This window comes from Anomaloglossus baeobatrachus, unplaced genomic scaffold (assembly GCF_048569485.1).
Source record: "Anomaloglossus baeobatrachus isolate aAnoBae1 unplaced genomic scaffold, aAnoBae1.hap1 Scaffold_118, whole genome shotgun sequence".
Taxonomy (NCBI): Eukaryota; Metazoa; Chordata; class Amphibia; order Anura; family Aromobatidae; genus Anomaloglossus; species Anomaloglossus baeobatrachus.
In genome coordinates this window covers 505,131-526,655 of record NW_027441888.1, presented here as the reverse complement: position 1 = coordinate 526,655, position 21,525 = coordinate 505,131, and the positions used below count along the sequence as shown (strand labels likewise).

Sequence of the window (21,525 nt, the reverse complement as noted above, 5' to 3'; positions counted from 1 at the left end):
AATGACCCAGCCAGGAAGCTGCAAAGAACAGAGGCTGAACAGAGCATCGCTGGAGCCGGGTGAGTTGAAAATGCTTTTTATTTTCAATGTCTGTATTTTTCTGGTACGTGTTTCACAGATCACACCATAGTGTGGTCCGTGGGATATCAGTGATGCCAAAAAAAAACAAAACAGACTTGTCTCCGTGCGGCAATCACAGACACGCGTGTACGCTTCACGGAGACACGGTCAGTGAAAAATCACTGATGTGTGCGCAGACCCACTGATTATAATGGGTCTGCGTATGTCCATGATTCTGGTACGTATAAAAAAAAGCACATACGTACCAGAATCACTAACTAATCTGAAACAGGCCTTAATGAGATCTCCTCTGAGACGTCTTTTTTTCTAAGTTAAACAGATCTAATTTTTTCAACCTCTCATCATATGGGAGACCTCCATTCCTTGTAGTAGTCTAGTTGCCCGCCTTTGAACTGACTCTAACTTCTGAATGTTCTTTTCAAAATGTGAAGCCCAAAACTGGATCCATATTCTAGATTTGGCCTTACAAGTGATTTATAGACAGGTAACAATATGTTGGGATCACGGGATATAATCTCTCTTTTTATACGCCCTAAAATCTTGTTTGCTTTTGCAGCTGCGGCTTGACATTGAGAGCTGCTGCTCAGCTTATTTGTAACGAAAATACCCAAGTCCTTCTCCTGTTCTGCAGTCCCGAGTTTAAGGTTCCTGTTGCTATTTTGCCCCCTTTGAGACGTAAATAAATACTTTATAAAGTCTTACCTTTTTGTATGCAAATCTTTTTTATGGTCACGGGGGCGGGCTGTCTTGCGTCCGTTATTCTCCCTCCTGCCACTTTACGCCGTCCCCCATTGCTCATTTACATACCTGAGGACGCCGCCCAGTGCTCCCGAGGTCTCGTGCATGCCCAGTGCCACTCTCGCGGGACTGAGCACTGTGCAAAGTGTGACCGCTGGTGACGTGTTGCGCAGGCGTGAGATTATGGGCAGCGCTGTGATTGTCATCAGCAGCGTCATCCAAGTACCCGCCCATAATCTCGTGCCCGCGCTTTTCCCTCTGCCTCCACCGTTATGCGCAAGCGCTGGCCATATGAACTCACGTCACCTATTACCGCAGGCGCAGAGATTATGGGCGGCACTGTGATTGTCATTTGCAGCGTCATCCAAGTACCCGCCCATAATCTCGTGCCCGTGGTAATAGGTAAGGTGGGTCATATGGCCAGCGCTTGCACATAACAGTGGCGGCAGAGGGAAAAGCGCGGGCACGAGATTATGGGCGGGTACTTGGATGACGCTGCTGATGACAATCACAGCGCTGCCCATAATCTCACGCCTGCGCAACACGTCACCAGCGGTCACACTGTGCACAGTGCTCAGTCCCGCGAGAGTGGCACTGGGCATGCACGAGACCTCGGGAGCACTGGGCGGCGTCCTCAGGTATGGAAATGAGCAATGGGGGACGGCGTAAAGTGGCAGGAGGGAGAATAACGGACGCAAGACAGCCCGCCCCAGTGACCATAAAAAAAATTTGCATACAAAAAGGTAAGACTTTATAAAGTATTTATTTACGTCTCAAAGGGGGCACAATAGCAACAGGAACCTTTCTAGAATGCAGCCCAGGAGCTGCAGAGGGGGAATCTTTTAGGTTTATTGCGAAATTTCTGCTGACAGGTTCCCTTTAAATATCGGTACCAAATCAGCAATCCTCCAATCCTGAGGCACCAATCCTGGTACAAGCGAGTCTAAAGGGTGCTTTACATGCTGCGAAAACGCTACCGATATATCGTCGGGGTCACGTCGTTAGTGACGCACATCCGGCGCCGGTAGCGACATCGCAGCGTGTGACACCAAGGAGCGACGATCAACAATCGCAAAATCATTCAAAAACGGGGATCATTGACACGTCACTCCTTTCCTTAATATCGCTGCTACCACAGATACGATGTTGTTCGTCGTTCCTGCGGCAGCACACATCGCTATGTGTGACACCGCAGGAACGACGAACATCTCTTTACCTGCGTCCACCGGCAATGCGGAAGGAAGGAGGTGGGCGGGATGTTACGTCCTGCTCATCTCCGCCCCTCCGCTTCTATTGGCCGGCCGCTTAGTGACGCCGCAGTGACATCGCTATGATGCCGAACGCACCTCCCCCTTGAAGGAGGGATTGTTCAGCGGTCACAGCGACGTCGCTGACAAGGTATGTGCGTGTGACGCTGCCGTAGCGATAATGTTCGCTACGGCAGTGATCACCAAATATCGCACCAACGATGGGGGCAGGTGCTATCGCGCTCAACATCGCTAGCGATGTCGCAGCGTGTAAAGCACCCTTAAGATGAGATACAGTGGTCTGTCAATTACTGAGCTCAATTCCCTCAATATTCGTTGATGAATGCCATCTGGCCCAAGGGATTTGTCTATATTTAACTTACTCAAACACAGGCGTACTTCTTCTTGTGTTAAATTAATATCAGGTGGCGAACTTTGATTTTTGACTTGTTGAATGATGCCTGGAACAGTCTGTTACTTGGTGAAGACAGATGAAAAGTTACTGTTTAATATCTCAGTCTTTGTTTTGTCCTTTATAATTAACTGGTTATTATATTTTAAGGAACCCATACCATCCTTTGTTTTCCATTTGACATTAATGTATTTATAAAAAATATCGGATTTATTTTAATGTCCTTGTCGATTTTTGTTTAAGTAGCTAATTTTGCTTGCTTGATTTATTTTTTACATTTCCTATTGAGATCCTTTTACTCCTGAAATGCTGTTTCTGTATTCTCAGCCTTCAAGATTTTGAACATTTGTTTTTGTTTATTATACTTTGTACTGTTTTATTTATCCATAGAGGTTTTGTTTTTATTCCTAGACATTTTATTACAAGCGAGGTTCTGAATGTGCGAGGTTCTGCAGCAAAGTGCGGGGATTGCAGATAAGTGTATAGTTTAAACACAATCTCATATTTTGACACAAGAACATAGTTTGAGTTTATCCTGAAACGTTTCCCATTGTTTTCTTTTTCTTTGTTTTTCTACTTTACTGTTTATCCCCATTTAATAGATGCTCCATGGACAATGCTACCATGTGCGTATCTTGTCAGATGTATGCATGCCTTGAGCAGCCATTCGAAGGTGAATATGTCTGCACTCGATGCAAGCATGTTGCGTATTTGGAAGCCCAGGAAACTGATTTAAATAAGCAGCTTGGAACACTCAGGAGCATTGCAAACCATGAGAGGAGTTTAGAGCTCACTGAGCTTTCTCTGGCTGGGGCCAGTGATATGGAGGAGGGTGGAGGTGGGGAAGATCAGGACCCAGAGGTAGGTAGGTAGGTAGCTGGGTAACAGTTAGAAGAAGAGGTAGGGGGAAAAGTGTCAGGGAGCCTAGTCCTGACCTGGCACAACCTAGTAAATATGCCTGTTTGGCTGATATTAGGAATGAAGGGCCAGGACTAGGGTCACTACAGCAGGATGTTGCTCCTAGCAACCAGGAAAACGACTGCTGTAGGAAGGGGGGAAATAGGAGTGCAGCAAAGACCAGACAGATGTTGGTGGTAGGGGACTCTATAATTAGGCAGACAGACAGGGTCATCTGTCGCCGAGACCGTGAATACCGAATAGTGTGTTGTCTGCCGGGTGCTCGGGTTCGGCATATTGCGGATCGGATAGACAGATTGATGGGTGGGGCTGTGGAAAACCCAAAGGTCAGGGTGCACATTGGTACTAATGACAAAGTTAGAGGCAGGTGGAAGGTCCTTAAGAATGATTACAGGGAACTAGGAGAGAAGCTGAAGTCCAGGACCTCCAAGGTGGTGTTTTCAGAAATACTACCGATGCCACGAGCGTCACTAGAAAGACAGTGGGAACTTAGGGAGATAAATACGTGGCTTAGAAATTGGTGCAGGAAGGAAGGGTTCGGGTTCATAGAGAACTGGGCCGACTTCTCAGTCAGCTACAGGCTCTACGGTAGGGACGGGCTGCACGTCAATGGGGAGGGTGCAGCTGTGCTGGGGGAGAAAATGGTCAGACGGATGGAGGAGCTTTTAAACTAGGATCTGGGGGGGAGGGTGGGTAGTGGAGCAAATAAGGGGATAGATAGAACATATAGAGACAGTGAGACAGTAGGGGTCAATGAAGGATTAGGGGGGATGGGACCTTGCAAGGAACGTAGGGAGGCTAGGAGTAATAAATATATATAAATAATTAGTGTACTACTGCGCTAAATATTCCATTTAATAAAAACTGATTAAAGAATATAATGCTTAGGTCCATTTCAACAGTATTTTTTGGACTAGGTCCCAAATTAGCATGTATTTCCTACATATAGCCTTTTGTCCCACATTTTTCATACATAAATAAATTATTCTAAGTAGAATTGCTATCAGATAAATTTTTATTTAATTCAAATATAAATGTCACACAGTGCACAGAGGTGAAAAAATTATTAAAAAGTCTTATAAAAAAACATTCAGAGTAGATTCTCATAACATGGTAGCATGATCCACATAACTGATATGTATTATTGGTTCATAATAAAAGCGGATGATATTAACAATTTGACAAGATGGTTCATTAATACATAGAAAGTGCTTAGCATAGTGCAATGTCCACAGTCCACATGGTTCTCAAGACATATAAAGTGCTTAGTGCAAAGCAGCATAGATTGTGAATATATATGTAAAGTCCTGTGCTCCTAAAGTCAGTTGCACAGGACAAACAGTATCAAGCTCACCGCTGAACCTTAGTCTGGGGGTAAAGGCATAACTTCATAGTGAATACCCACCAGCTGTATAAATTCTAAGTATGTGGATCACGCCGCCCCGCACCTCGACGCGTTTCGCCTAGAGCTTCATCCTGGAGGTGCAGGTATGGTGTGATCGACATCCTTATATACATCCTCGCTTTAATTGCACCTGTATCTTTGGCGCGCACGTCCCATCCGTCTCCGCGTTCACTGCCGCATCCGGCGTCCGGAAATCGTCACTGCGCATGCGCACAGCGATTCGGTCTGATTGGACGCCGGGCGTGACATAGAAGACGGAGGTGGAATGATTCGCGCGCGCACATACAGTGCATCCTTTCCTCCATATTGCATGAGGGCAAACGGAAGGGCAACAATACACCTCAGCCGCTACAATTCAAATTGTCCACATAATGCATTATATCTTCATTTTATTTTAATACATAGGGAATAACTACTGTCTTAGTTTCTGTATTGTTTTAAAGCGGTCCAGGTCCATTCCAGCCCCCCGGATGTGCCCATGCATTACATATTCCATCGATTGTGGGTTGTTTTTCTTTTTTTCTTTCCAGATGGGATATTTTTCAAAACGAAGGAGGATATCAGGCCACCATATTCCTGTCAATAATACACAATTTATAAAAAATATATATTAAAAACAATTATAATGGAAAGCGGAAAATGCAGACTGCATATCACCTCCCCATGCTAGTGTAGTGTCATAAGAATGGTTTGAAACTGATGGCATCATTTAATCCATTTGGTTTAGCAGTGTTCAACACTGTTATCCAGCGTACCTCCTTTTGGGCTAGATTTTTCTTTAAGTCCCCCCCTCTGGCTCCCAACTGTACTCTGTCTATGCCTCTAAATTTCAGCAGTCTCCAGTTACATTGGTGTTTGTCCCTAAAATGTCTTGGGATATTTTTCAATATTTCTATTTCTTCTGGTTTTTTGGCCTTAATTGCATTCTTTATATCTCGAATGTGTTCCATGATTCGAACTTTAAATTCACGTGATGTTAATCCTACATAGATTAAAGCACAAGGGCAATGTGCCCAGTACACCACCCCAGTCGTACGACAACTGATGTGGTGCACTATAGTATATGTAGTTGAATGAGTCAAATCATGGAACACCTGAGATCTCTCTACTTGGGTGCATGCACCACAATCTTCGCAGGGGTATGTGCCCCACTTTGGCTTGGTATCCAGACCCCATAATTTTTTTTGAGGGGGTATACAATGGCTTCTCACAACCATATCCTTAATTGTTTTAGATCTCTTGGATGCAACTGCTGCTTTAGATGTTAAGATTGGGGCTAGATCATTATCTGTGAGTAATATGGACCAGTATTTGTTTAATATATCACACATCTCTCTCCATTGGGCATGGTACGGAGTTATAAATCTCACCTTCTGATCTGCTTGTTCTTTATTTGTTGGTTTTAGAAGCTCCATACGTGATGTTTGGTCAAGGTCAAGTTACTGAGGTCAAGTTACCTGCGGTCACAGATGGAGGACCATTGGAACCTCCAGCTGTGGCCGCGGCTAACCTGAGTGACGTCACCACTGATCGATGCTCAGTTTCTGCCTGAACCTCACAGCGGGCGGTCATGTGCCATGATCGCATGCTGTGACTACATGTAGCAGAGCTTGAATCGTCGTGGGACCTCGTGTGGATTATGTTGGACCTGCACGGGTGTTTTTGGGGATTAATAAAGTGATAAAAGAAGGTATCCGCTACATACATGTTGTGCACACTTGGCTCTGCTACATACTCGTTATGCACTCACGGCTCCACTACATACACATCATGCACACACGACTCTGTTACATACACAGCTCCGCTACGTAGACATAGTGCACACACAGCACTGTCCCGTACACATCGTACACATGCGACTCTGCTCCATATACGTCACACACACATTTTCAGCAACTTGTGATCAAGACCGATCAGGTCCAAACGTCTCTATTTTAAAGTCGCTCAACAAATCTTCTCCTCACCTGAACTTATCAATAAAGAATTCAATAAAGCAAAGATCGAAATAAGAGTGTGAAAGGGTCACATACATACGCAACAGGGGTCACATACATACGCAACAGGGGTCACATACATACGCAACAGGGGTCACATACATACGCAACAGGGGTCACATACATACGCAACAATAGTTTACTATAACCGTCCACTGACACCGCGCCTCATCCCATCCAGGACTACACTGAGGAGCTGATCATGTGACCCTGACTCCTCCCCTCCATGTGACATCATCACAGGTCCTGTAAGCACAGAGCAGCCATATATCTAGTGTGCGGCTCTGCAGGTGGAGGTAGGTGCAGGGTATTATATATCTAGTGTGCGGCTCTGCAGGTGGAGGTGTGTGGAGATTCCCCATTACTGGGGCAGGCGGCATTAACCCCTTCAGCTCTGAGACTTTCTTGGTGTTTTTCTCTCGCTGATTTCTATGAATCGTGAGGTTTTTGTTCCTTTTCCTCTGTCAGATACAGACGCCCCAACTATGAGAGGCCGGAAGTTAGGAAACCCGTCTGCCCTCAGTCCTCGTCCCCTTTCTGCCCTCAGTCCTCGTCCCCTTTCTGCCCTCAGTCCTCGTCCCCTTTCTGCCCTCAGTCCTCGTCCCCTTTCTGCCCTCAGTCGTCGGCCCCTTTCTGCCCTCAGTCGTCGGCCCCTTTCTGCCCTCAGTCCTCGTCCCCTTTCTGCCCTCAGTCCTCGTCCCCTTTCTGCCCTCAGTCCTCATCCCCTTTCTGCCCTCAGTCGTCGGCCCCTTTCTGCCCTCAGTCCTCGGCCCCTTTCTGCCCTCGGTCCTTGGCCCCTTTCTGCCCTCGGTCCTTGGCCCCTTTCTGCCCTCGGTCCTCGGCCCCTTTCTGCCCTCGGTCCCCGGCCCCTTTCTTCCCTCGGTCCCCGGCCCCTTTCTGCCCTCGGTCCCCGGCCCCTTTCTGCCCTCGGTCCCCGGCCCCTTTCTGCCCTCGGTCCCCGGCTCCTTTCTGCCCTCGGTCCCCGGCCCCTTTCTGCCCTCGGTCCCCGGCCCCTTTCTGCCCTCGGTCCCCGGCCCCTTTCTGCCCTCGGTCCCCGGCCCCTTTCTGCCCTCAGTCCCTGGCCTTTTTCTGCCCCCACACAGTATAATGTTCCCCCAGAATGTTCTCATTATATGTTTCCCTTTATTCTCTCCAGTAATTGTATTATTACAGCAGAGTCTTTATGATGTTACATCGTCATCTTCTCCCCATTCAGGTCCTTATAATATCGGATCCTCTCAGTGGAGATCTTCTATAGAAGAGAATTCTCCTGATTGCCCCGTGAAGGATGGATATGGACAGGGACAAGATGGCGGAGAGGATATTACACCTCACCCTAGAGATCCTCTTCCGGCTTACTGGAGAGGTGAGAGATTCTGATGACGTCACATTACATCATTCTTATCTATGGGAATAACAGATGGACAGAACTGGAGAGGTGAGGACTCTGGAAATGTCTGGAGTGAGATTTATTACTGTGTCTCTCCATAACCAGGATTACACAGTAGTGAAGAAGACCTCTAGTGAGCGCTGTCAGGCCCCTGTGTCTGAGGGATGGGGAAGACCCCTGAGCCCAATCACGGGGCCTCCACCTCACCCCCCGATACATGAGGACATCAATGACCAGAAGATCCTAGAACTCACCTACAAGATGATTGAGCTACTGACTGGAGAGGTGACACTGCTGGGAATGCTGGGACATTATACAGTAACGCTATGAAGGGATCGGGGGTGACGGTATCATTGTATGTGTCAGGTTCCTATAAGGTGTCAGGACGTCACCGTCTATTTCTCCATGGAGGAGTGGGAGTATTTAGAAGGACACAAAGATCTGTACAAGGACGTCATGATGGAGGTTCCCCAGCCCCTCACATCACCAGGTAATAGACAGGACTAAATGCACACGGCCTATAATTATCTGTATGTAAGGAATGAATTCAGTCCCTGTATGTGTCTCCTCCAGGTCTATCCAGTAAGAGGACAACACCGGAGAGATGTCCCCGTCCTCTTCTCCCACAGGACTGTAAACAAGAAGATCCCGATGTTCCTCAGGATCATCAGGTAGATGGAGAGAAGGGGCCATGAAATCTCCCTATGATGTGTAGACGGCTGTGAAGGTCTTGTGCTCAGTCTTGTTTTATCCTCCAGTATTATATGTGTTATACTTGTGTAATGAGAGCGGTGGAGATGGCAGGATTAGAGCTGATCATAGATGGGACTTCTCCATCTGTCTGTGACTTTTACAATATTTGTTTCAGGGGGAAGATCTGACCCATATTTATACTACAGAGACATATGTGAGGGGTGATAAGCGGTGTAAAGAGGAGATTCCTACGTACGGCTACCCAGGTGAGTAGTGACCACTAAATGCAGAGAAGTCACAGATTCTTCTCAGTCACCGGCTGCTACCGTGTTTCCCCGAAAGTAAGACAGTGTCTTACATTCTTTTTACCCCCAAAAGTCCCACTATGTCTTACTTTCGGGGTATGTCTTATATTGGAAAAAAATCCCACAGCAATCGCAGCAAGTCTCCATACAATGTACCGTATGGGGACTTGCCGCGATTGCTGCACATGAGGGCACTGAGGCTGCGTGTTTTTGTATGTTGTCCGTGGTCCTGATGGACCACGGACAACATTACTGCAACATTTCTCAGTGGCCGAGCGTTCGGCTGAGCGCCCGACCGCCGGCATGTGACAGCTCTCATGTCAGGGCGCTCAGCTGGGCGCTTGGCCGCCGGCGTGTCAGGGTTCTCGGCTGGGCGCCCGAGTGACGGCTCTCAGCTGAGCGCTCGGCCGCCGGCATGTCAGGGCGCTCAGCTGGGCGCTCGGCCGCCGGCATGTCAGGGCGCTCAGCTGAGCTCTCGGCCGCCGGCATGTCAGAGCGCTCAGCTGAGCGCTCGGCCGCCGGCGTGTCAGGGCGCTCAGCTGGGCGCTCGGCCGGTACTGTAAAGAAGACCTGGGCGCTTGGCCGCCGGCATGTCAGGGCACTCAGCTGGACGCTCGGCCACCGGCATGTCAGGGCGCTCAGCTAGGCGCTCGGCCGCCGGCATGTCAGGGCGCTCAGCTGGGCGCTCGGCCACCGGCATGTCAGGGCGCTCAGCTGAGCTCTCGGCCGCCGGCAAAAACTCACAGACTAATGGCAGAAGATGTAAGCTGCCCAGGCCAAAAAGACTAATGCACTGCCAGGATGCAGCAAGACCTCCATTAAATGGAGACATCACAGGTGCAAAGGGAGATGGTAGTAAAATTGCACACTTGTGGCTTGCATAGGTCACTGTTCACACATGCAGGCACACAGTATCTGGTATGCAGCCTATTGGTCACGCCCATCACAATCGATGCAAGCGGGCTACGCCAGTACTAAATATGTGTACCATGCAGGGACAGTGAGTATAATATGCAAGGCCTCGGCCGCCGGCATGTCAGAGCGCTCAGCTGAGCGCTCGGCCGCCGGCGTGTCAGGGCGCTCAGCTGGGTGCTCGGCCGGTACTGTAAAGAAGAACTGGGCGCTCGGCTACCGGCATGTCAGGGCGCTCAGCTGAGCGCTCGGCCGCCGGCATGTCAGGGCGCTCAGCTGAGCGCTCGGCCGCCGGCATGTCAGGGCGCTCAGCTGAGCGCTCGGCCGCCGGCATGTCAGGGCGCTCAGCTGAGCGCTCGGCCGCCGGCATGTCAGGGCGCTCAGCTGAGCGCTCGGCTGCTGGCGTGTCAGGGCACTCAGCTGGGCGCTCGGCCGGTACTGTAAATAAGAAAAAAAATAAATAAATAATGCTTTCCGTTTACTATGTCTTACTTTCGGGGTACGTCTTACATTAGCCGACCCCCCCAAAACCCCCACTACGTCTTACTATCGGGGGTGTCTTACTATCGGGGAAACACGGTATGATGTGGGACTAAAAAGAATGAAAATTACTTATCCTAAAAATAAGGAGTAAGAGGTTCCCGTACATCCTAGACATGGGGAATGTGCAGTTTATAGTGGAATGTTCACATGCTCCATATTATTTATACTGGTCAATCATTGATTTCTTGTATAATATTGGATTACAGCACTTATGTGCAGGTATATTCTAAAATAAGACGCATGTACAAAACCTTTAGATGCAGAGTAGTGTCGGACAGCCCCTTTAACCCCTTCCCGACCATGGACGGATCTTTCCGTCATGGTGCCCTGGGCCTTAAAGACCAAGGACGGATCTTTCCGTCATGGCGTAATCGCGGCACCGGAGCCTTCGGTGACTGCGACCGATTAACATAAACCGCAGATTTGGGGAGGAGGGGACCTGTACCTGACCTCAGGAGGGGTGGTGCCTCCTCCCCGGACCTACGGAGGCTGTGATTGGTTGAGCGGCGTTCGTCAGCCAATCACAGCCACTGTAATGTTCCAGCCATTTAAAATGACTGAAACATTGAAATCCAGCCCTGACCAGTGCAGCTGTAGCACTGGCCATTGGCTGGAGCTGGGTGACCTCACTGGATCACCCTCCCCCAGTTCCAGCAGCTCTGATTGGAGAGATCGGCCTTGTGACCGATCTCTCCAAACACCATGGACCTGTTGCCAGTGACCGTCCCCGTCACCTGTCGTCCCTGCAGCACGCCAGTACAGTGAGTGTATACAGTGCAATGGCAGGGCGACAAGCTCCGGTCCGGGCGGTCCCATGCTGTTATGTGACCGGAGCATGGGACCCGGAAGTTGCCGCGCTGCCATTGCACTGTATGAAACCGGCGAACAGCCTCCCGATCCGCCGCAGCCCTCCACGATCTGCCACCTGTCTCCCCGATCTGCTGCCCGCACCGCCACCCCTCGTGATCTGCTGCCCGCACCCTCACCCCCACACCTCCCAATCCGCCGCAGCCCTCCGCGATCTGCCACCTGTCTCCCCGAACTGCTGCCCACACGCCCACCCCTCGTGATCTGCTACCCACACCTCCCGATCCGCCGCTGCCCTCCGCGATCTGCCACCTCTCTCCCCGATCTACTGCCCGCACCCCCACCCCTCGTGATCTGCTGCCCGCACCCTCACCCCCACACCTCCCAATCCGCCGCTTCCCTCTGCGATCTGTCACCTGTCTCCCCGATCTGCTGCCCGCACCCCCACCCCTCGTGATCTGCTGCCCGCACCCCCACTCCTCCCGATCCGCCACTGCCCTCCGCGATCTGCCACCTGTCTCACCGATCTGCTGCCCGCACCCTCACCCCTCGTGATCTGCTGCCCGCACCCCCACCCCTCCCGATCCGCCGCTGCCCTCCTCCATCTGCCACAGTGTCACCGCTCTCCCCGATCTGCTGCCCGGCCCCTCTCCTCCGTTATGTGCTGCGCGCCCCCTCTCCTCCATTATGCGCTGCGTGCCCCCTCCCCTCCGTTATGTGCTGCCCACCGCTCCCCATCGTGATCGGCTGGCGCCACCTCCCCTCCGTGATGTGCTCCCCACTACCCCCCCACCTTTCACCCCTGTGATCGGCTACCCGCCTCCTCCCCTGTCACCCCTGTGATGTGTGCTCCCTCACCTGTCACCCCCGTGATGTGTGCTCCCTCACCTGTCACCCCCGTGATGTGTGCTCCCTCACCTGTCACCCCCGTGATGTGTGCTCCCTCACCTGTCATCCCCGTGATGTGTGCTCCCTCACCTGTCACCCCCGTGATGTGTGCTCCCTCACCTGTCGCCCCCGTGATGTGTGCTCCCTCACCTGTCGCCCCCGTGATGTGTGCTCCCTCACCTCTCATCCCCGTGATCTGTGCTCCCTCACCTCTCATCCCCGTGATCTGTTTTTTTTTCTATGCCATTGGGGGTCTAGTTTCCAAAATGGGGTCACATGTGGGGGAGCTCCACTGTTTCGGCACCTCAGGGGGTCTCCAAACACAACATGGAATACGCTAATTATCACAGAAAATTTTGCGTTTGAAAAGTCAAATGACGCTCCTTGCATTCTGAGCCCTGCTGTGCGCCCAAACATTTGATTTCCACCACATATGAGATATCTGTGTACTCAGGAGAAATTGCACAATACATTTTATGGTGCAATTTTTCCTGATACCCTTGTGAAAAAAAAGCTACCTGGTTGAAGTAACAATTTTGTGGTAAAAAAACTTTTTTTTTATTTTCACGGCTCAACTCTATTAACTTTTGTGAAGCCCCCAGAGGATCAAAGTGCTCAATAAACATCTAGATAAATTCCATGAGGGGTCTAGTTTCCAAAATGGGGTTACATGTGGGGGAGCTCCACTGTTTCGGCACCTCAGGGGCTCTCCAAACGCAACATGGTGCAGATAACGATTTCAGCTAATTTTCTGTTCAAAAAGTCAAATGACGCTCCTTCCCTTCTGAGTCCTGCCAGTGGTTTTTCGCCACATATATGGTATCTGCGCACTCAGAAGAAATTGCCCAACAAATTTTGGGGGTTCATTTAATCCTGCTACCCTTGTGAATATGCAATATTTGAGGCTAAATTAACATTTTTGTTGCAAAAAGTGAAATGTTCATTTTTTCCTTCCACATTGCTTTAGTTACTGTGAAGCACCAGAAGGGTTAATAACCTACTTGAATGTGGTTTTGAGTAGCCTGAGGGATGCCGTTTTTGGAAGGGTGTCACTTTTGGGTGTTTTGTGTCATGTAGACCTTTCAAAATCGCTTCAAATGTGATGTGGTCCCTAAAAAAAAGTGGCTTTGTAAATTTAGTTGTAAAAATGAGAAATTGCTCATAAACTTTGAACCCCTATAACTTCCTTAATTTTTTTTTTTTCCCCCAAAATTGTTCTGAGGTAAAGTAGACATGTGGGAAATGTTATTTATTAATTATTTTGTGTCATATGTCTCGTTGGTTTTAGAGCATAAAAATTAAAAGTTTGAAAATTACAAAATTTTCGCGAAATTTCCGTTTTTTTCACATAGAAACGCAAAAAATATCGGCCTACATTTACCACTAGCATGAAGCCCAATATGTCACGAAAAAACAATCTCAGAATCACCAGGATCCGTTGAAGCGTTCCAGAGTTATAACCTCATAAAGTAACACTGGTCAAAATTGCAAAAAATGGCCTGGTCTTTAGGGTCAAAATAGGCTTGGGGCTGAAGGGGTTAAAATATAAGATAGAAGAAGAAAAAAGGGTGTCCAGCTCTTCAGGCAGAGAAAACCAAGGTCTTTATTTCATCATGCAGATACAACGAATGACATGACCAGCACTACGCGCTTCAGGTGAAACACTCACCCTTAATCATGATTAAGGGTGAGTCTTTCACCTGAAACGCGTAGTGCTAGTCATGTCATTCGTTGTATCTGCATGATGAAATAAAGACCTTGGTTTTCTCTGCCTGAAGAGCTGGACACCCTTTTTTCTTCTTCTATGCTATATCGGGCTGTGGCAGTGCCTGTCCGTGCTCCAGGACGAAACCAGGACTGAGCTTCCACACGGTGAGCTGATACACATAATTGGTTAAAATATAAGAGTTTATTAGAATCGGTGTGGAAAAATGTTGCTGTATACAGGCCAGATACAGAGGTGGCTATCCAGCCCCCACCTGACAGTTTTCCTGCACGTGTGGTCACATAAGATGGTTGCCTAGATCTCTTGTACAGAGTATAGCAGCATTTTTCTGCACCTGATTGTCAGGCCAAGATCGAAGAAGAGCACTAAAGTAGTTGCCCTGAAATGGCAATGGATTTAACAGGAGAGTAATGCTTATATTATAATATTCTTTATTTCTATAATGCCAACATATTCATATTTACAATTCAAAAGTTCATATACAATGAATACTATACAAACAATCATAAGTAGTTAAGCCCATCCCTCTAAAGGGTAAGCCCAGGTCCCCCCTGTGATCCAGTGTGTTCACTACTCCCATTTGCTGCCTCTATATTGGCCACAAGCGTTACAGCAATGACTGGCACAGAGCGAAAGCGTCTGAGCAGTGATTAGCTAGTAGTAACGGTTACTCTGGCGTCAGCATTAAAGATTCATTGGAGAAGGGAAAGTCTAGTGAGGGGGAGGCCAATTAATTGAGAATTACAGTAATCAAGGCAGGAGTGGGTCAGGGCCACAGTGAGGGTTGTTTAGTTGTTTCCATAGTGAGAAAGCGGCGGATCCTAGAGATGTTTTTCAGGTGCAAGCTGTCACAGGTTGATAGGGGAACAAAGGAAAGCCTATACTGGCCCTAATGCTGAGCCCCTATGCTCACCCTAACATCTGGAGCTACCTTTGTTGGTAGGGAGGTCTAGGCCTCTAACCTAGGCCATATCTCCTGTCCTTGTCCCTGATGTTAAGACCCCCCTCCACAACCCACCACCCGGGGGAAAGGGACAAGAACCAAAGTAAACACCCTGTTAAAAATATACTCTTAAATATATTTTTCTTCAAATACGTGATAAGATGCATGAATAATGGACTTCAGAATATATATATATAAAAAAAATGTATTTTATATCTGATAAATTGGCTGCCAAAGTTCAGTTACAGAAATGAACAATAATATTCTTATTTGCTTACTTAAAAAGTTAATAATTAGTCCATACTGATCAATAGAAAATCTTCATCCATCTCTCCTTGGATCCTGAATGGTAAGGGAGGGGTGATATACATGTGAACACATCTTGCAGGCTAGAAGGATTCTCGGTCAGTTGGCGACGTGCAGGAGTGAGTGACCCCCTCCATCGTGTCATGAGATATATATATATATATATATATATATATATATATATATATATATATATATATATATATATATATCAACTGTCCAGACCATATAGGGAAATTACTGCTGGACGCATGTCACTAGAAGCTTCCAGATGGATAAATATACCATACTATGTCAGCACTTATGTAAATTCAATATGGATATTTTAATATTTATTCCTTATAAGAACTTTATCGATAAGCTATGCCCTCCAACATAAACAGAACTGTGGACATATATAATATGTCCTACTATAAAATGTTTGATAACTAGATGTATTAATTTTAATGTTTTTACACACCCCACTAACAAATATGATAAACAGGGGTAACAACTACTCGTACACATGTGAACCGCACACAAAGGAGCCACTAAAAGTGCATGAGGGGAAATAAACAGAAAAGGGGGGGAATGAAATACACTACTGGGGAACATCCATACCATTTAACCAGCACACCTAGAACTGCTGCAGCAAGCACCAATTCTGCAACCCACACCACAAGTCTCAGAGAGAGGAAAATACCAGCTCCTTCCACCTCCTGGCCAAGCTTCCAAATGATGAAAATAACCTGCACCCGCTGGTGGACGTTGAGGGTATTTATAGGGCCTGGGCTTGGTCCCAACCGGAAACGCCTGCCCAGGAGTCAGGAGCTGCTGGAAGGTAAACTGACATTAACGCTCTCCTTCCCAAAGGAAAGGGAATCCATTCAATAATCTCCAAGTCCTACAAGAAAAAGTGAGACTCAGACTCAGAACTTGTCACCAAAATCTGCAACAGGGAAAGTTTGTGACACAAGAGATAAGAGTGACCGAGAGATTGTGTATAGGAGGTGAAGGGAACATCGGTGTCAAACATAACACCCAGACAGCGAGCCTGCGGCCTAGGCGTTATCATGGTGCTGCACACAGAGAGGGAGATGTCAGGGTTAGGGAGGTTAGTAGACGAAGGGAGTAGAAGTTCAGTTTTGGAGAGGTTGAGTTTCAGACAGAGAGCAGATATGATGTTGGAGACTGCAGACAGACAGTCACTGGTGTTCTCTAGTACAGCAGGGGTGAGATAAGGGAATGAGTTGTATAGCTGTGTATATTCATTTATCACATTCTTCCACTTTTTAACTATATGATAAAACCACTTTACAAATTTACTTTTCCAGTTTTACACTTTCAGCAAAGTCAGAGCTTCTTCATACATAATTGTACTGCTCCTCCATTCTGCAGTAAAATGCATCTGGCTGTCAGGAATTGTGCCGGACAGACCCCTCTAATAGTACTGACTGACAGGCTCATTTATGATTCTCCACTGAGAGTCTTACTACAAAATAGTTGTGACCGACTCTCTGAGACATGAACCTAGGAAGATGCGGAATACAACACTGAATTGGGAAACTGCTAGAGCCGATCCTGGTGGCCTGATATCATACTCTAGTGGTACTTGCTCCGTGGTCTTCAGTTAGAATGTGAACTGTTTTGTCCCCATTACCTTAGTGAATAATGAAATTTTGCAACATGACTTGCAATTTTAATGGACTTTGGATATAGTTAAAAAATAAACTACACATTATTGAAAAAGTATTAACAGTGTTATTCTTGACAGGTGACTGTATTAGATCAGAGGGGCTTCTGACTTCTTCAGACATTCAATCAATTGATCTTGGTGTGCCACAAGACACATATGAAGAACATTGCGTTATCCCAGCTGTATCCTCAATGCTTCAGAGCAAAGATCTACCATCTGATCCTATTAAACAGGTCCTATCTTCTGATTCATTACAGGCTATTAAGGAAAATAGTCCCAGAAGAGATGTTAGAATTACCATAGGAACGAAGACATTTTCATGTTCAGAGTGTGGGAAGTGTTTTAATTGTCAATCAAACCTTTTTGTACAGAAGAGAACTCACACAGGACATAAGCCATTTTCATGTCCAGAATGTGGGAAATGTTTTACAACTAAATCTTATCTTGTTAGACATCAGAGAACTCACTCAGGAGAGAAGCCATTTTCATGTTCAAAATGTGGGAAATGTTTTACAATTAAATCACATCTTGTTACACATCAGAGAATTCACACAGGGGAAAAGCCATATTCATGTTCTGAATGTGGGAAAGATTTTACTCGGCTATCAGGGCTTCGTTTTCACCAGAGAATTCACACAGATGTGAAGCCATATTCATGTTCAGAATGTGGGAAATGTTTTAGATTTAAATCAAATCTTGTTACACATCAGAAAATTCACACAGGGGAAAAGCCTTTTTCATGTCCAGAATGTGGGAAATGTTTTACAATTAAATCAAATCTTGATACACATCAGAGAATTCACACAGGGGAAAAGCCATTTACATGTTCAAAATGCGCTAAAAGTTTTGTGTGTAAATCACATTTGATTACACATGAAAAAAATCACATAGGGAAGAAGCCATATCTTTGTTGAGAATGTGAGAAATTCTTTTTTCAAAACATCTCATGCTAAATATTAAAGAGCTCACATAGGTGAGAAGTCATTTTCATACCCAAAAAGTGGGAAATGTTTTATTTATTAAATGTTTATTCTTTTTATCAAAAATTAAGAATTTAAGTAACTTTTTTTTCCCACAAAAAATGTGAGAGCAAAAAACTTACAAAATAGCATTTTTTTTGTTTTGTACAGTAATTTTTATTATGATTTTCAAAAGTTTAACAGTGAAGAATAAAGTAAAAATCAAAACCATAGATTACATTGCTTGGGGAGGTAGGGAGTGAATGAGGGATGCTAAAAAGTAATAGCAAGTTTTAATAGAAATAGAAAAGAGGAATGTAAGGGACAGTACAGGAAAAATTAACCCTTCATCCCAGGCGATTTTCCGTTTTTCATTTTTGTTTTTTCCTCCCCTTCTTCCGAGAGCCTTAACTTTATTTTTCCGGCAATTTTGCCATTTGAGGGCTTATTTTTTTGTGGGACGAGTTAGGATTTTGAATGAAATCATTAGTTTTACCATATAGTGTACTGGAAAACAGGAAAAAAATTCCAAGTGAGGTGAAATTGCAAAAACAGTGCAATTGCACGATTGTTTTGGGGATATTTTATTCAGTGTTCATTTTATGGTAAAAATGATGCCTCATGTCGTTACGAGTTCGTGGATACTAAACATGTATACTTTTTATTTTTATCTAAGGAGTTAACAAAAATTCTGAAGTTTGTCCTTAAAAAAGAATTTCGGTTTTGGCGACATTTTCAGAGGCCCATAGCGTTCTCATTTCTCGGGATCTGGGGCTCAGTGATGAGTTATTTTTTGCATCTTGAGCTGACGTTTTTAATTTTACTATTTTTCTGCAGTTGCTAAGTTTTGATCGCCTGTTATTGCATTTTTAAACAATATTGCAGTGACCAAAAAACTTAATTTTGGCGTTTGGAATTTTTTTCTCGCCATGCCGTGTACCGATCAGATTAATTGATTTTATATTTCGATAGGGCATTTCTGAAGGCGGCAATACCAAATATGTATTTTTTTTATTGTTTTTAACTGTGGCTAATGAGAGATGATTTGAACTTTTAGATTTTTTTTTTATTTTTTTTCATATTTTTAAAAACTTTTTTTCACTTTTAATAGTCTCCCTAGGGGACTTATCAGTGCACACTGCGAGCACTTGTTCATTTCTGCTGATCAGAGCAACATTGCTGTGATCAGCAGAAATGCAGAGTTCCTGTGAGTTCAGGTGCTCTGGGGCCTCTCACAGGATGGGAGTTATGGTAGCGTCAGGGGTCATCAGCTGACCGTGCGCTACCATGTCAATACCAAGGCGCCCTGCGATCACGTCATGGGGCGCCGATGGTGGCAGGGAACAGCGTGATCCCCATCGTGGCCATTTAAATTGTGCTGTCAGTGCAATCTAAAGGGTTAACAAGTGCTGGTGGATCAAATCAGTAGAGACATATGAGGATTACCATGGGCTTGCTGCCGGAGCCTGCAGTAACCAGGGGGAGGCGACCAAGGGCGTACCAGTCTGTCCTTGGTCGTAAAGGGGTAAAGAAAAAAGGGAGGATACGACAAGCGCTACATATACTTGTATTGTCGCTTATTATTTATTTTTTAGTCCGCGATAAACCCAATGCTTAGTCCAAGGTTAATGTTATTTTTAATCTGTATGCTCCTAAATGAAAATAAAATTCCTTAAAATGTTGCTTAGTCCTTAAAAACCTTCTGGATTTTTCTTCTTTCATCTTTTAAGGCAAGCACAAGAGGCATCTTTGCGAGTCGGGTGCCGCACTCCTGCTTCAATGCTATGACGTCACCTTGTCTCTGTCAAAGGGGGTGTTTGTTATTGAATAGGGCTTCCCTTGATGGTTCTTGGAATTATCTTTTCTTTCATGATACAGGTGCATCTCAATAATTATTTCAGCAATTCTATACAAAAAGGTAAATGCATATATTATAGAGTCATTACACAGAGAGGGATCTACTTCAAGTGTTTATTTCTGTTAATGTTGATGATTATGGCTTACAGCCAATGAAAACCCAACAATGATCTCAGAAAATTAGAATAATTGCCACAAAATACATTCAAATGTTTCCACACACAGATGTATCCAGGACATGGGCTACTACTGTCGCATTCCTTGTGTCAAGCCACTCATGACCAATAGACAATGCCAGAAGCGTCTTACCTGGGCCAAGGAGAAAAGAACTGGACTTTTGCTCAGTGGTCCAAGGTGTTGTTTGTAGATGACAGTAAATTTTGCATTTCATTGGGAAATCAAGGTGCCAGAGTCTGGAGGAAGAGTGGAAGTGTGAAGTTTCAACAATCAGTGATGGTTTGGGGAGCCATGTCATCTGCTGGTGTAGGTCCACTGTGTTTTTTCAAGACCAAAGTCAGTGCAGCCGTCTGCCAGGAAATTTTAGAGCACTTCATGCTTCCCTCTGCCGACAAGCTTTTTGGAGATGGAAATTTCATTTTCCATCAAGAAAATGACACCTGTCCACACTGCCAAAAGTACCAATTCCTGCTTTAAAGAGGTAGTTCGCCTATTTTTTAATGTTTCACTATCAATTTAAATCCCTATAACAACTCTCTTTAATGGGGGAGGGGAGAATGAGCAGAGCACAGTGTCTGTGTGTAAGAGCAGAGAGCAGTGTGGGTGAGAAGAGAGCGCAGTGTGTGTATAAGCACAGCGCAGTGTGTGAGAGCACAGCGCAGTGTGTGAGAGCAGAGCGCAGTGTGTGAGAGCAGAGCGCAGTGTGTGAGAGCAGAGCGCAGTGTGTGAGAGCAGAGCCCAGTGTGTGTGTATGTATGAGAGCAGAGCACTGTATGTGAGAGCAAAGTGCAGTGTGTGTGAGAGCAGAGCCCAGTGTGTGTGAGAGCAGAGCCCAGTGTGTGTGTGTGTGCGAGCAGAGCGCAGTGTGTGTATGTGTGAGAGCAGAGCACTGTGTGTGTGTGTTTGAGGCCTCTTCCACACTTCCGCAAAAAACACATGCGTGTCTCACGTTCCATTTTTCGGGTCCATGTTCTGTTTTTTATGGGCGTTTCTCCGGTACGTGTGACATCCGTGTAATGGCGTATGCTCGCCATGTGTGCGTGTGGAATGTCTGTGTATGTGTGAGATACGTACGTGTAATGTCCGTGTGGTGTCCGTTTGAAATGATCCGTTTGTGTGGCAAAATGTCGTTGCTACATACCCACTGACAGCAGACACAGACAGAGACGCGCGATGAGAATGAACTCTGATGAACGTCACCCGACTTCATTGTCATAACACGGCTCTGTCTGTGTGTGGCATCCTGATTAGCGGTTTCCCGTGAAGGACTCACCAGTGACCGATAATCCCCTGAGTGGCTGAAGTTAGCGGCGTGATTATCGCTGCCGTCACTCAGGCTACCCGCAGCTAGCTGGAGTCCTCCATCTGAGACCGCAACTCACCTGTGACTTTTTTGCAGATCGCTCAGCTCACTTCAGTCACTTGGGCGACTTGCTGTCATGGAGGATCCAGCGGTGGCCGCGAGTAACATGAGTGACGTCATCGCTGATCGCGCGGCTCACCTCAGTTGCTGCGTGGAGCTGACAGAGAGCGGTTATGGTATGTGGCC

At 46.4% G+C, this 21,525-nt stretch overlaps 1 protein-coding gene across 1 annotated transcript; it reads left to right on the top strand.

The window, feature by feature from the left end:
- The first annotated feature begins 1 nt into the window (after position 1).
- Positions 2–18,037, top strand: LOC142260523 (uncharacterized). Its single transcript, XM_075331971.1, has 4 exons — positions 2–59; positions 8,759–8,856; positions 9,054–9,144; positions 17,062–18,037. The coding sequence occupies exons 1-4, from the start codon at positions 2–4 to the stop codon at positions 17,895–17,897; spliced, it is 1,083 nt and encodes a 360-aa protein (XP_075188086.1). The 3' UTR covers positions 17,898–18,037.
- The last annotated feature ends 3,488 nt before the right edge of the window (positions 18,038–21,525 follow it).